This window comes from Schistocerca piceifrons, chromosome 5 (assembly GCF_021461385.2).
Source record: "Schistocerca piceifrons isolate TAMUIC-IGC-003096 chromosome 5, iqSchPice1.1, whole genome shotgun sequence".
NCBI classification, from domain to species: Eukaryota; Metazoa; Arthropoda; class Insecta; order Orthoptera; family Acrididae; genus Schistocerca; species Schistocerca piceifrons.
In genome coordinates this window covers 552,851,417-552,864,864 of record NC_060142.1, presented here as the reverse complement: position 1 = coordinate 552,864,864, position 13,448 = coordinate 552,851,417, and the positions used below count along the sequence as shown (strand labels likewise).

The following is a 13,448-nucleotide window of genomic DNA, read 5'->3' as shown; positions in this document are numbered from 1 at the left end:
ACGAGCAAGCTGTAGAATGGCATATCCTATGAACCGTGAAGCTGTTATGCTATATTACAGTTGATGAGAAGTTAGTGAGCTGCTACAGCCCATAGGCTATAAAATTACCACCACACAACAGTCACTGACACACCATACTCTTGTCAACCCTCCAATTAAATAACTTCTAAAAATAATTAACTAGCAACAAGGCCTTGTTTTATTTTTACAAGTGTTTCCTTTTATAAATGGCTTCAGAGATCTTGATGTTTTATGACTGAGTTGGAGTGAAAGGCCACCTTAGCTGCTGGAGAGTTCTCGAGTAATTTTTGATGTGCTGTGTTTAAAAAGTAAAATAAGCACATTGAGTAGTTTTTAAATTAACAAGTAGTGAGCCTAATTCTGATAGAAATCATACACATCTTGTGTCTTGAGAATTTTATTTGGGGAATGGAAAATACTATGACCCAAAATTTGAAATAATAATAATAATAATAATACACTAATTATACAACAGTATATGAACATTTATTTATTTTTTCACTTTAATAAAAAAAAATTGCAATCGAATAAATGCACCAGTTGCACTTTTATTTGAAATGTCACAACCGATTACAGCCCTCAAGGCTATCTGCCAATGGTTATACATCTATCATTGTGAGAGTACACACACTGATTGACTGTCGTTGTCACAATGATAAGCATATAGCAACTGGTGTGTGTGTATTCAATTGCAAATCTATACTACAGTGTGGAACCTGCCTCGCACTACCTCATAAGTTGGACAGGAAATACATAACAGATGTTGTTGTTAAACAAAGTTAGTTTCATAGACAGTTTTGAGTGTGGTTGTTGCTCTCACGTAAAACAGTTTACAGGTTTTATTAATATACATCTACATGAGTACTCTACAATCAACACTTGGTGTTTCGCAGAGAATGCATAGAACTACTTTGACTATTTCTGTGCTGTTCCACTCCTGACTAGCATGTGGGGAAAAACGAACCCATAAATATTTTTGTGGAAGCACTAATTTCTCTCAATTTATCATGGTCATTTCCCCATATGGAGGTGAACATGAGCAAAATATTTTGGTATTCGGAGGTGAAAGTTGATGATCGAAATTTCGTGAAAAGATCTCACAGCCTTTGTTTTAACGATTACCACCCTAACTTGTTTATCATATCCAGGACATTTTCTCCCGAATTTTGTGATAATACAAAATGAGTTACTTGTCTCAGAACTTTTTTGATGACCTCCATCAGTCCCTTGTTGTAAGTATCCCATACCACTCGGTAGTTATCTAGAAGAGGATGGACAGATGTAGTGTAGGCAGTCTTTTTAGTAGATGTGTTTCACCTTTGTGTTCTGCTGATGAAACAGAGTATTTGATTCATCTCCCGCCCAAAAACAGTTCTTTAGTTCTTTATGCTTGACATAATTTCTAATATGTGACATAGTAGCAGTTCTCTGTTTGCAGTAATATTTGCTTATTCATTACCACGTGGAAATGGTTCCTCCACCAACTGTAACTCGTAGTTACATGTACAGTAGCATATTCGTGCTCATCACTGTCATCACGAGACCATGTTAGAATTGGATAAACGATAAAATAAATTCTCTACATGGACACTTTGTGACATTATTCCTTTGTAAAAGGAAACATGTCATGTGACTAGGACAGCCATGTTTGTTCAAAATAGTGTGGATTGCAACTTCGCAGTAGAAGCAGACAAGTGACCATGGGTAACATCTTTACAGGCAGATACAATAGCATGCCATTTACATCTTTTCAGTGTATTGATGTTGGTGAGATGAACTACGAAATTCCATCATCACTGGAATATTACTATATGGAAAAAGCCAAGGTTGAACACACAAGAGTTCTTAAGTTCACACTGACATAAATCTATTGTACTCTTCATTTGCCAGGTGAAACGTTTCCTGTTCATGGGTTTGTACCAATTTATAGCCACTAGATCACATGTAACCCACATCCAGTATTGTGGCGCAGCTTTAAGAAGCTAGTTCAATGCAGTATGTAATTAGTTGTCTCTAAGACCTGGGACTTCATTCAAAGTTTTGCGTGTACATAACAACTTGCCCTCTCCTTTAACTGTTCTAAAATAAGTTGCTAGCCCGTAACCCTTAAGGTGAATGGACACACTTTCTGTGACTTTCTATGATGTTGCATCCTAATGAGCATTACTAATGGAATGTTGTTCAGTTATAACCCTAGACCAGCCTGAGCTACAGCGTTTCTCATTTATGCCATTCTCTGAGTAGTGGTTAGCTATGTTGAATCTCTGTATCTCGGAAACAGTTACCCTAGAAAAGACGTCAGGAATATTGGAACTGTATGGCATTTAATATCTAGATGTATGGATACAATGATAGTTTCAGCAATCAGACATGCAGTTACCCTTTTGCCTATAGCATTTAGATATGGATCATAGCCTGTGTAATGCTGTCAGGTGAGATCCAAAGTATCAGTTGCACTAATGTTATTCCTCCATTTTATGGAGCCCTTCTCAAAGCTTTCATTCACACCTTCAGTGGAAAAATTCATCCAGGGCATGCCATAACAATCAGAAACTAATACAATCTTCATATTAGTGCGAAGTTCATTCTCAGTGACAGGCTCGTTGTCACCTACAGATGTGAAATTGGAGCTGAGGTCAAAACTTTCGCCAATGACGATAAAATTGGAACCGGTTATAACGACATCGAAGGGGCTGGACTATTTATTGCATGGTCATTATAGCCAATACTCATACAAACTGGGTGTTTGCTTTTTGACTGTAAATTTTAGGGTGCCATAGAATTAACATTTCAAAAAGTAGCAGAAATGAAATATGCTTGCTGTATTTACAGTACAAAATTTGTGCAGAGAGACTGAAGAGGAATTTACCTTTAATTTATGCAGTACCTACAGCAATAAAATGCCAGCAGCCTGTTACAATAAATTAAGAAAGGAATAGCAACCATAAGAAAGGAATAGCAACCATGTACACTATTCAATAATGTTGAAAACAGTCAGGTATAATGAATGAGATGAAATGTTGAGGATGCTTAAAACTTACTGCAAGTGCTGTGTAGTATAATAGTCATGAATGATATAACTTCATTCCAGATAGTGTATTACAAAAATTAATCAACAGTACAAAAATGAAAGGACAGTATTCTATACCGATACGTAAATTACACGAAGGACTACACTTTCTCGTATGTTTCTCCTTGAAATGTTGTAGAAATGTGATGTACTGTACCTAACACATTGAAAATCTCTCTCACACACAACGAAACGTCAGTAAAAAATACACTATTAATCCAACTCTGTGCTTTGAAAAGGTAACACATTTTGGAATCTTGTTTTTCTACAATCACAGCAAAGATAGTGTTGTTTAGTTTTTTTAACTACTTGCTTTAACTTTGAAATGCTATACAGCACGGTATACTGTCCTACTTAAGGTAATCAGTTAGCTTTGTTTGCTTTTTGCATTTAAGATGTGTGTATGTGTTTTGCATTTGGCGATGCTGTTGTTTTAATGCCTGATTTGAAACTAACAATATAAAGAAAACAAGAGTTCGAAAATAAGCGTTACATTGTTGTTACTGATCCCCAAATATGTAACAAACAAAAACAAACATTGGATGTTACAATGATATATTTCTTCAAAAAGTAATTAAAAATACGTTGTTTTATATGATATGTTGCAATAAGCGATTTAGTTCTAAGCAATTTTTAAATATAGCATTTACGTAAGATTTACTGTTAGATTTTGCTGTAAGAGCCAATATGCCATTAGAAGCGATGTTGCTGTAAACAGTATTGACTATAATGATAAACTGTAATACAATATTTTCAGTGTGAGATGTTGCATATTACAAACTTTATACTCTGTAACTTCAGTATTTTTCCTTTCAATTAGTAGCTTCATAGTTCCACAGAATACCAAAAACACAGCACAGTTCACATGAAACTTTTTTTTTTACAAGTTTCATTGGACCGAATTGAGGAGCAAATCTCTAAGGTCATGGAACATGTCAGTACATGAAATTACAACATAAAAGTAATAACATATAAAAGTAAAATGTTTATGAACCCAAAAAAAGTCAATCCATAAATTTAAGTGCAATCAACAATACAACAAGAATCAGCTTACTGACCCATGAGGAAACTCTAAACTGAAGAGTTGAAAGTGCACAGATTACTGCTTAGATTTTTGAATTTGAGTGGTAGATTAGTGAAAATGGATGCAGCAGTATACTACACACCTTTCTGCACAAGAGTTACGGAAGTCCGATCCAAATGCAGGTTTGATTTATGCTGAGTATTAACTGAGTGAAAGCTGCTTATTCTTGGGAATAAGCTAATGTTGTTAACAAGAAATGGCAGTAAGGAATATATATATATTGAGAGGCCAGTGTCAAAATAGCCAGACTCGTGAACAGGGGTTGACAAGAGGTTTGTGAACTTACACCACTTATTGTCCAAACTGCATGTTTGAGCCAAAAATATCCTTGTAGAATGGGAAGAGCTACCCCAGAATATAATAATACGACATGAGAATTAAAATAAGCAAAGTAGACTAATTTTTGTGTCGAATGATCATTCACTTCAGATACCTTTCGGATAGTAAAAATGGCAGCAGTAAGTCTTTGAACAAGATCCTGAATGTCAGGTTTTGTTGAATTGTGTATTAGAAATGGTAAAAACTGAGTCTTTGTGTGATTTAGCATTAGTTTATTTTCTACAAGACATGAATTTGGATCATGAAGTGCATTGTTCGAAACCGAGCCAATGTTACACACATCATCCTTTACTACCAAGCTAGTGTCATCAGCAAGCAGAAATATTTTAGAGTTACCTGTAATACTAGAGGGCATATCATTTATGTAAATAAGGAACAGGAGTGGCCCCAACACTGATACCTGGGGCACCCCTCCCTTGACCTACCCCACTCAGACCCCACATTACAGCCATTTTCAATGTTGTGAATTATGTCCTTTTGCTATCTGTTGTTAAAGTAAGAGGTGAACCAATTGTGATTTACTCCCCATATTCCATAATGGTCCAACTTCTGGAGCAATATTTTATGATCAACATAACTGAATACCTTAGTTAAATCAAAAAATATACCTAGTGTTCAAAACATTTTGTTTAACCCATCCAGTACCTCACAGAGAGAAGAGAATATAGCATTTTCCGTTGTTAAGCCACTTCTAAAGCCAAACTGTACATTTGATAGCAAATCGTGTGATATAAAATGATCAATTATCCTTGCATACACAGCCTTTTCAATAACTTAAGCAAACACTGATGGCATAGAAATAGGTCTAAAATTGTCTACCTTATCCCTTTCCCCCTTTTTATAAAGCGGCTTTAGTATTGAGTACTTCAATCGTTCAGGAAACTGACCATTCCTAAAGGGAAAAATTACAAGTGTGGCTAAATACAGGGCTAACATGTGCAGCACAGTACTGTAATATTGAGCTAGGCACTCCATCACAACCATGAGAGCCCTTAGTCTTCAGCAATTTAATTATTGCCTCAATGTCCCCCTTGTCTGTATCACAGAGGAGAATTTCCAACATCAATCTCGGAAAGGCATTTGCCAAGAGAGTATGATTCCCTGTAGAAGCTAAATTTTTATTTAATTCACCAGCAATACTCAGAAAATGATTGTTAAATACTGTACATATATCTGATTTATCAGTAACAGAAATATTTTTACTGCGAACTGACTTTATATCGTCGAACTCGTGCTGCTGACCAGACACTTCCTTCACAACTGACCATATGGTTTCAATTTTATCCTGCGACTTAGCTATTTTCTTTGCCTACCTAATAACATGTTTAGGAACCTTACAGTACTGTTTATAATGGGCTACTGTAGCTGGATTGTGAGTACTTCTAACTTTTTTATGTAATTCCTACTTTGATCTACATGATATACTTACCCACTAGTCAGCCAACCAGGCTGCCTATTACTGCTAGTATCCTGTTTAGAATGTTCTAATGGAAAGCAACTCTCAAAGAGCATGAGAAATGTGTTACGGAAAGCATTATATTTATCATCTGTGTTATCAGCACTATAAACATCCTGCCACTCTCGTTCCATTCCCACTTTTACTAACATAATGCCCATCTAGTAATGAAGAATGAATAAAAATATTGTCTATGGCTGTGCTATTGTTCCCCTGCACCCTAGTTGGAAAAAACCACAGTCTGCATCAGATCATATGAATTTAAGAGATCTACCGACATCCTTTTTCTTGCACCATCATACACAAAATTTGTATTGAAGTCACCATATATAACTAATTTCTAGTACTTCCTGCAAAGTGAATAAAGAGCCCTCTCTAGCTTGAGCAGAAATGCCATGAAGTCTGAGTTAGGGGACCTATAAACAACAATAATTAGAAGTATAGTTTCACTAAATTCAACTGCCCCTGCCCAACATTCAAGTATCTGTTCAGTGCAGTGCCATGATAGGTCCATGGACTCAAATGAAATACTGTTTTTTTACATACATAGCCACTCCCCCACCCCACAAGCAACTCCTTGAAAACCAGCCAAGCTAATCTGTATCCTGGTAAAGGAAGCCTCTGAATTATCAAATTATTTATGTGGTGCTCTGACATACCAATAATTTGAGAGGCAATATCTGTGAGCAGTTCACTAACTGTATCTCTAGTACCTCTTATATTTTGATGAAATATGCTAATCCTTCTCTACTTGGAAACATGACATCTTCTGAAGGTGAGCTCTTACAGGGACTACCTTTAAGCAGGTATACCTGTCAACTGACTTCAAACCAAAAAAGGTATACCTCTAACACAAACTACTACAGGAATGTTTCCATGAGTGATCCCACCACCACCCACTACACTGTCTCCTATAAGCTTTGCCAGCCTCCCCTTCCCATACTTATTGAGGTGCAAGCCATGCCTAGTGAAACCTGATCTACTGATTGATGCAACTGGCACCACTGAAATGTGACCCATGCCCTCGGCCATCAGCACCCTCTCCAGCCCCCTGTTAATGCTCCTAACAGCCGCATTAAGATAGGCTAATCATGACGCAACAGTTGCATGAAATGCACATTAGTGTCACCAGTTTGAGTTGCTATCTTTACCAGGTCACCACCTACATCATATTCCCAGTCCCTATCAAGTCTGTTCCCTACTCCACCCCCTATCACTACCTGATCCTTCTTTGTAAAATTCCTGCATAACTCCCCCATGCTGTCAGTCACCTGAGCCAACCCTGCACTAGGCTTCACAATGCTGGTGACCTGGTACTCACTCCCCAACACTTCCTGCAACTGCTGGCCCACACGTCTACCGTGCGAACTACCTAGCAGCAGAACCTACTTCTTTCTGTCTGACTTTGCAACTAATCTAGGCCTTCTAAATGCTGAGGACTTCTGCATGTTCCCTACATCTACATCTGTTAAATTTCAAAATAAAGGTAGTTACTGACTGTAAGGCACTGATAGGCATGCTTAAATTTAGTGTGATTGTTAAAATAAAAACAATAATGAAATACTGTGGTCTTCATTAGCCCATCAAAGAGATGATAATGATGAATGTGTGTTTTCTTTATGACTTTGCATACCGACTTCTAAAGCCATTGAATTCTTCATTATTAATAGAAATGTGGTTCTGAAATGCATAGTTTCTTTAGTTACAGACGTTTTTAGCATGTTTGTTCTAAGTCTATACAATGGCTAACTCAAATTTTGCGCAATTTCTTATGTCTCTCTCTCTCTCCTTTTTTATTTGTAGGAACTGAAGGAGTATATAAGGAAACAACGCAGTGGAAAAGAGATTACTGAAGCATATTGTCTGCTAAAGAAAGAACTTGAAAAATTGATTCGTTCAGCAAAGTCATCAGAATAAAGGTTCTCTTCTGGAATGTTTGATGTTCAGATTTTTCCATATATAATAAATCTGTGATAAGTGAGAGAAATTTATTATTATCTGCTGATGTTTCCAGGAGTCACGGCTGTGCAGTGTACAGTTTTTTTTTTTGTTTTTGTCAGCTGTTTATTTTTAACTTAGGAAGAAATTTTTTTTTTGCAGCAGATTTGTTCTTATTTCATTTATTTTATGTTGTACAATGTTTAAATTTATTTATATTGTACATAAAAGAAATGTAATATTTAAATGTGAAGAAAACAAATAATAAAAGCAGTATATTTAAGTAGAAGTAACCCTGTTGGGGAACAGCAATATGCAACTCTGGTGCTGCACATAAAACTGTGGTCACAGTGGATTCATCTTCCAGAATTAACCATTTGATGGAAAACGAGTTCTGCGGCTTTTTCTACTGTATTTCCTCCCTTTGTCTCAGAATTTCTAATGCTGCAATCTGTGATATACATACACAAGCCTCCTCCCCACACCCCTGGAAAAGAAAAGTAAAAAGCGTGTCCATACAATTTACTACCAGTTTTGTTGTTAGTGCCACTAGTAGAAATCCTTTCTACTTTGGGGGATGAGATTCACTGTCTACTTTTACATGCTGCTTAAAAATGTGATTTGTGTAATACTGTGTATCTGTAGCTTTGTCTGAATATTTTGTTCTTTGTTATTAAAATATAGCATTTAATTGTTGTTGATAGTTTTAATTAACATTTTAGATAGTGTTGTCGTTTGTGCTTTGAGTGTCATCTAGGTGTAATCATAATATATCACAGCTGAGTGGAAAATTAGCAAAATAACTGTGAAATTATAAATCTGTGAGAATTTGATGTTAAAAAAAAAAATCCATATGTATGCTTCATTCCAGCAGCAAAGCAAAACATTGTGATGGAAACTGTCAAATGATGAATTTATTTCACATTTGTAATGTGAATTGAGCAATTTTTTTTTTTATTCCCTAAGCAAGATATATATGCAAGCATACAGGAACAAATAATGGACTCGGTAATCAAGTAATATGTTGTTACATGTTGTTAGAAGTGGTTAAAGAGAGAGAACATTTGCACTTTATTGTGAAAAGAATAAATGTACATTGTTCGACTGAATGTTTTTAATTGCTACTATTATATGTGGAAATACCTGTTGTGTGTTTTTTACCTACAATTTGTAACTTCTCACCTGACATCTCTTATCACACAATTAATGCAGAAATTGGTTACAAAAGTTTAATATATTCACATTATTTGTTAGGTTTACCTTTCTCTACAGCCAATTAAGACTCCTGCAAAACTGTTTTCCAGATAATTACTATAAGATACATGTTGTGATAACTGTATCATATAAACCATTTTGCACAAACTTAAAAATAAAAAAGTTCTTCGTCATTTTTGTTTCATTGTTGTATGTTACCTGATGCCTGTTCGTTTAATAAATAACTTCATGGTAACAGAAGTGCCAGTCAGAAATTTATGGACATGAGTCATAACTTGTTTCAGAAATTGATAATTGGAAGTGTTAGTTGTGATACTTGTTATTGGAGAAGAGCATATACTCGTCAAACACCAGAGCACAAACAACTAAAGAAAAGGAAAGACTCGGTTAATAAACTCTTCTTTATAGTGAAGCTAAACTCTTCTTTATAGTGAAGCCTACACCATGTATTGACTGCAGCTGTTAGGATTAAGTTTTGTGTAATTTATTCATTCCAACTCCATAAAAAAATCTGCTATTAAGTGTACAACAAACCTTTAATGATGTCATGGTCAAAAATATAGACTTGAGAGAGAAGCACCACTGAAGGTGGATATCAACATTCAAGGTGTCTTTGGTGTAGTTATAGTAGCTGAAACCAGCTAGTAGTTTTTCTGCAGTTAATTTTGTCCTCTCTTTCCTGGGAAAACACACAAAATTATGTGGAGACATTTTTGCAAAATGTCCGTGTTGTGATTTGCCTTTGCACTTGGCCTGGCGCTTTCCTATTGAATGTGGTGCAACTGAAGTTGACCAGGGACCCTTCTGTCATGTAGAGTCAGTCGATACTTTGAAAAATGCTGAAAGGTTTGAATCCCTGGCAAAACGTTTTGTAGAGCAGTCTTCCAATAACCAGGGTGTATACGATCCGGAAAAAAGCCGGGCATTTTTTCATCCGGGAGAAAATCTGGGGAAAACCCGGGAATTTTTTAGAATTCCGGGAAGTTTTCATTGTTTTTGTTTTCAATTTAACTTCTGTAATTTTGACTGGCAAGAACGGATACTCTAACAAAGGATATTATTATATACCGTTATTTCAGAATAATACTGCAACAATAAAACATGAGCGAGAGAAAAAACGAAAATAAAACTTAAATTGCAAAGGAAATGCACCATATACAGTAACAAAACGCAGTGCTCGTACAAGCGCCTGCCAACAGCAAAATGTGTCAAAGGCTTTAGGAAGACTATGCAATGTTCCGTAACAACAGATTGCCTCCGATGAACGTGACGTCACAACTGTTTACATTAGATTCGTTTTAGCAGTTATGTGCAGGATGATGCGCAGTGTAGTAGTATCTTCTCCCGTTCCTGGCTACAGAAATGTGGCTGTTGGCTGTGTAATAAGCAGTCACAGCAAGCAGCTAGATGCTACCAGGAAAAATTTTACTGGAGCGCCCAAGCTGCTAGATTTTTGCATGCACAGTAGGCCCAGTTCTAGGAGGGGGGTGGGGGGCAAATTCATACGAATGAGTGAAAAAACCTTGTTTCACAAAGCGACTAGCATCCAGCGCACGTTAGTCTATCGATTATTCATATGACTTTGAAACACATTCCTGTCAGTTTTTGAACACATTCTAAGTTGATTTCTGACTCAATCGTAAGTTGATTTGTGAATGTGTGCATAGTGTACTTGATGTCTCTGTCAGGGGAATCCTCGTCGCATGTAGAAACAAAGTTTCCTACAGACAAAAGGGGCTATACAAGCTGAGCGGAGTAAGACCGAACGGATGAATGACAACCGCTGTCTGATTGTGTGGTTGATTGGGTTTGCGAATGATGAGCATTGTTATAATTACTAGCTAAATCCATAGATTCAGACTACAGGAGTGGAAATCAACGAATAACAGGTAAGAAAGATTACGTAGTACCTTCTCGGTGTATCTACGAAAATGAAATTTTGACAGAAAATTTTTTGGGCAGATCGCTATACTAGTAAGGGCCAGTTGTACAGTCCCCGGCTAGCAGCGGCTTTAAATTCTATTCTGGAAGCAGCACGGAATACGCGTTGTACAAACATGTAGCAACGCCTAACCGGAGGATAATCGCGGGATAAGTAAACCGGTGATTCTGGCAAAGTTAGTGAAGTTAACCCGTGAATAAGCTTTGACATTGGCAGGAACAGTTACAAAACTAGTGCTAACAAGACTGTTTGTTAGAATGAGGAAGGAGAAGAAACGGGGACATAATATAAATTATGGAACAATATGACGATTCCAAGTTTGTTTAAAAATTTCGTGCTACTACTTTTCGATCTTGTACTTGAGAAACTGGAGCGTATGAATGAAGTGTGAAACTACTTCCTAACGTAAGGGTTTTTGCTTGTAGTAGGCCTAATAGGCACTTGATATTGGTACTTTGTGAATTATATTCTGTCGTTACAAAACAGACCGTTTGTGCCAAAACAGTCTCGTTTGGTGTGTATTACAATTGTTGCAGTATTAGAAAGGCCTATTTCGTTTTATCTAGCAAAGAGTGACAAAATAGATGTAATCAGATCGGGAAACCACACCAGTCTTGGGTTGTATTTGCATTAACAGCTTTTTCGGTATTAGGCAACAACATTTCAACTTTTCATGTAGCAAAATATTTCACGAAGTTTGATGAGGTAATAGATTCTTTCACAGAAAGGAAAGCATGCCATGTAAAGCTGTAGTAAGATTAAAGAGAAAAAAATTCTAGGAGCTAAGGACTGAAGAAATGTGTATTGTCTCGTGTCTTTACTGGGTTTTTGTATCCTATATTTAATTTTATGTCACACAGGCATCAAGTTGTTAGCTGACAGGGAATAAAGAGTGCAAATTTTCTGAAGAGGGACAAGATTTCAAACCGGCCAATTGTAAGCAGGAGAGGCACCACAGGATATTTTAATTTCCACTGTCCTGAATATGGTTCGATGGCATCCATTACAAAATATACAATTCCACAGAGCGAAGCACACTGATGTACGATAGAAGAATGCTGTGTGAAGAGGTGAGGTAATGCCCTTCGGCGCACTTACGACCAAATAACATGTCTTACATTTCCTCGAACACACGTTTTATGTATCAGACTCTTCAGAAAGATGTGCGCTACAAAATGAACATATTTTTGAAAATTCGACTTTTTTAAAATTTTTGACTTCCTATCTCAAGCACTCAAGGGAGTGGCGGGCTATTGCACCGGTTCGGAAATATCATAGGTCCAGGGCTGATGCGCAGAGCAGTCTGAGTTACAGTGGGGCAGTGAGTAGTCTCCACGTGACCCGTGTTTACATTTAGTGATTTTGCTGTTTCCTCATTGTTTACTGTTCTCACGTCAAATGAAAACGAAACAGATTTCTGATTTCCACCTTTCTGACAGTCAAGCATTAATTGCCTTCCAGAACAATGTTATTTTTGTCGGTTTGGTAAAGAACTTTTCTTTTTAATTCCACACACTGTTCATTGCATTTCAAGTGCACATTTTCAACTTCTAGCACATATGGCATTATGCCATAATAAAGAACCAAACGTGAGATAACACAGTACTGGTACTCCAAGAAAATTTACTTCCGGAAAACCACATTGAAAAGCTTAATATCAAGGTTGGGGCTTAATTAACGGAATGTGGACATACAAATATGCACTTTAAATGTGGACATTTTAGTATGGGTCTCGAAATTCCGATGCTCGTGGAGTATCGTCTGATGTTTTGTTTCTTCTATGACATAATGTACGATCTTTTAATGTTTTACACGTACGAACATACAGGCTCCCTGCGACATTGTAGCTGCGCAAGCGTGGTGACGCCTGTCATCTGGCACTCTCTGGCAAGTGCAGAAACGAACCTATTTCTACAGGTCGCAGGAAAATATTCCGAATGGTGGTTTTGAAAAGCGTTACCATCAAAGTACCATTCTGGCAGTTACAACGGAGCTATGTGCAATAATGTATGATGAATTTCTTAAATCACAGAGTGTTTGACTCTCATTTAAAAATCAACTCTTTGATGACGAGCCATTTAGATGAATTTCGAGCCCAGAAGATCAGACATTTAAGTCGTTACTAAAAATTTTATGATCACATTTGTGTGATATATCTTAAATTGTAATATGCGCATAAAAGACCAACATTGTATGTGAAAGCTTAGCTTCTCTTGCAGCGTATTAATCTTACAGACCAATATTATATGTGAAAGCTTTGCGTTTCGTGTAGCAACACTTTGTATATTAATTTAAACCATTAACTTTTCCTGTTTGTGGGTTCGCCCTACTTAGCAGTGATGTTGCTATTGGGTGACTACATCACGTGTCCTAAGCTCTGAAT

The 13,448-nt window shown here is 36.7% G+C and overlaps 1 protein-coding gene across 2 annotated transcripts in view; it reads left to right on the top strand.

Annotated features, from left to right (window-relative positions):
* Nucleotides 1-9,013, top strand: part of LOC124797994 (baculoviral IAP repeat-containing protein 6-like) — a 142,853-nt gene extending 133,840 nt beyond the window's left edge. For both annotated transcript variants that reach the window (XM_047261179.1, XM_047261180.1), the window contains exon 7: nucleotides 7,774-9,013. In XM_047261179.1, coding sequence (XP_047117135.1) covers nucleotides 7,774-7,887 — 114 coding nt within the window. In that variant the 3' untranslated portion in view covers nucleotides 7,888-9,013. The remainder of the gene's footprint in view (nucleotides 1-7,773) is intronic.
* The last annotated feature ends 4,435 nt before the right edge of the window (nucleotides 9,014-13,448 follow it).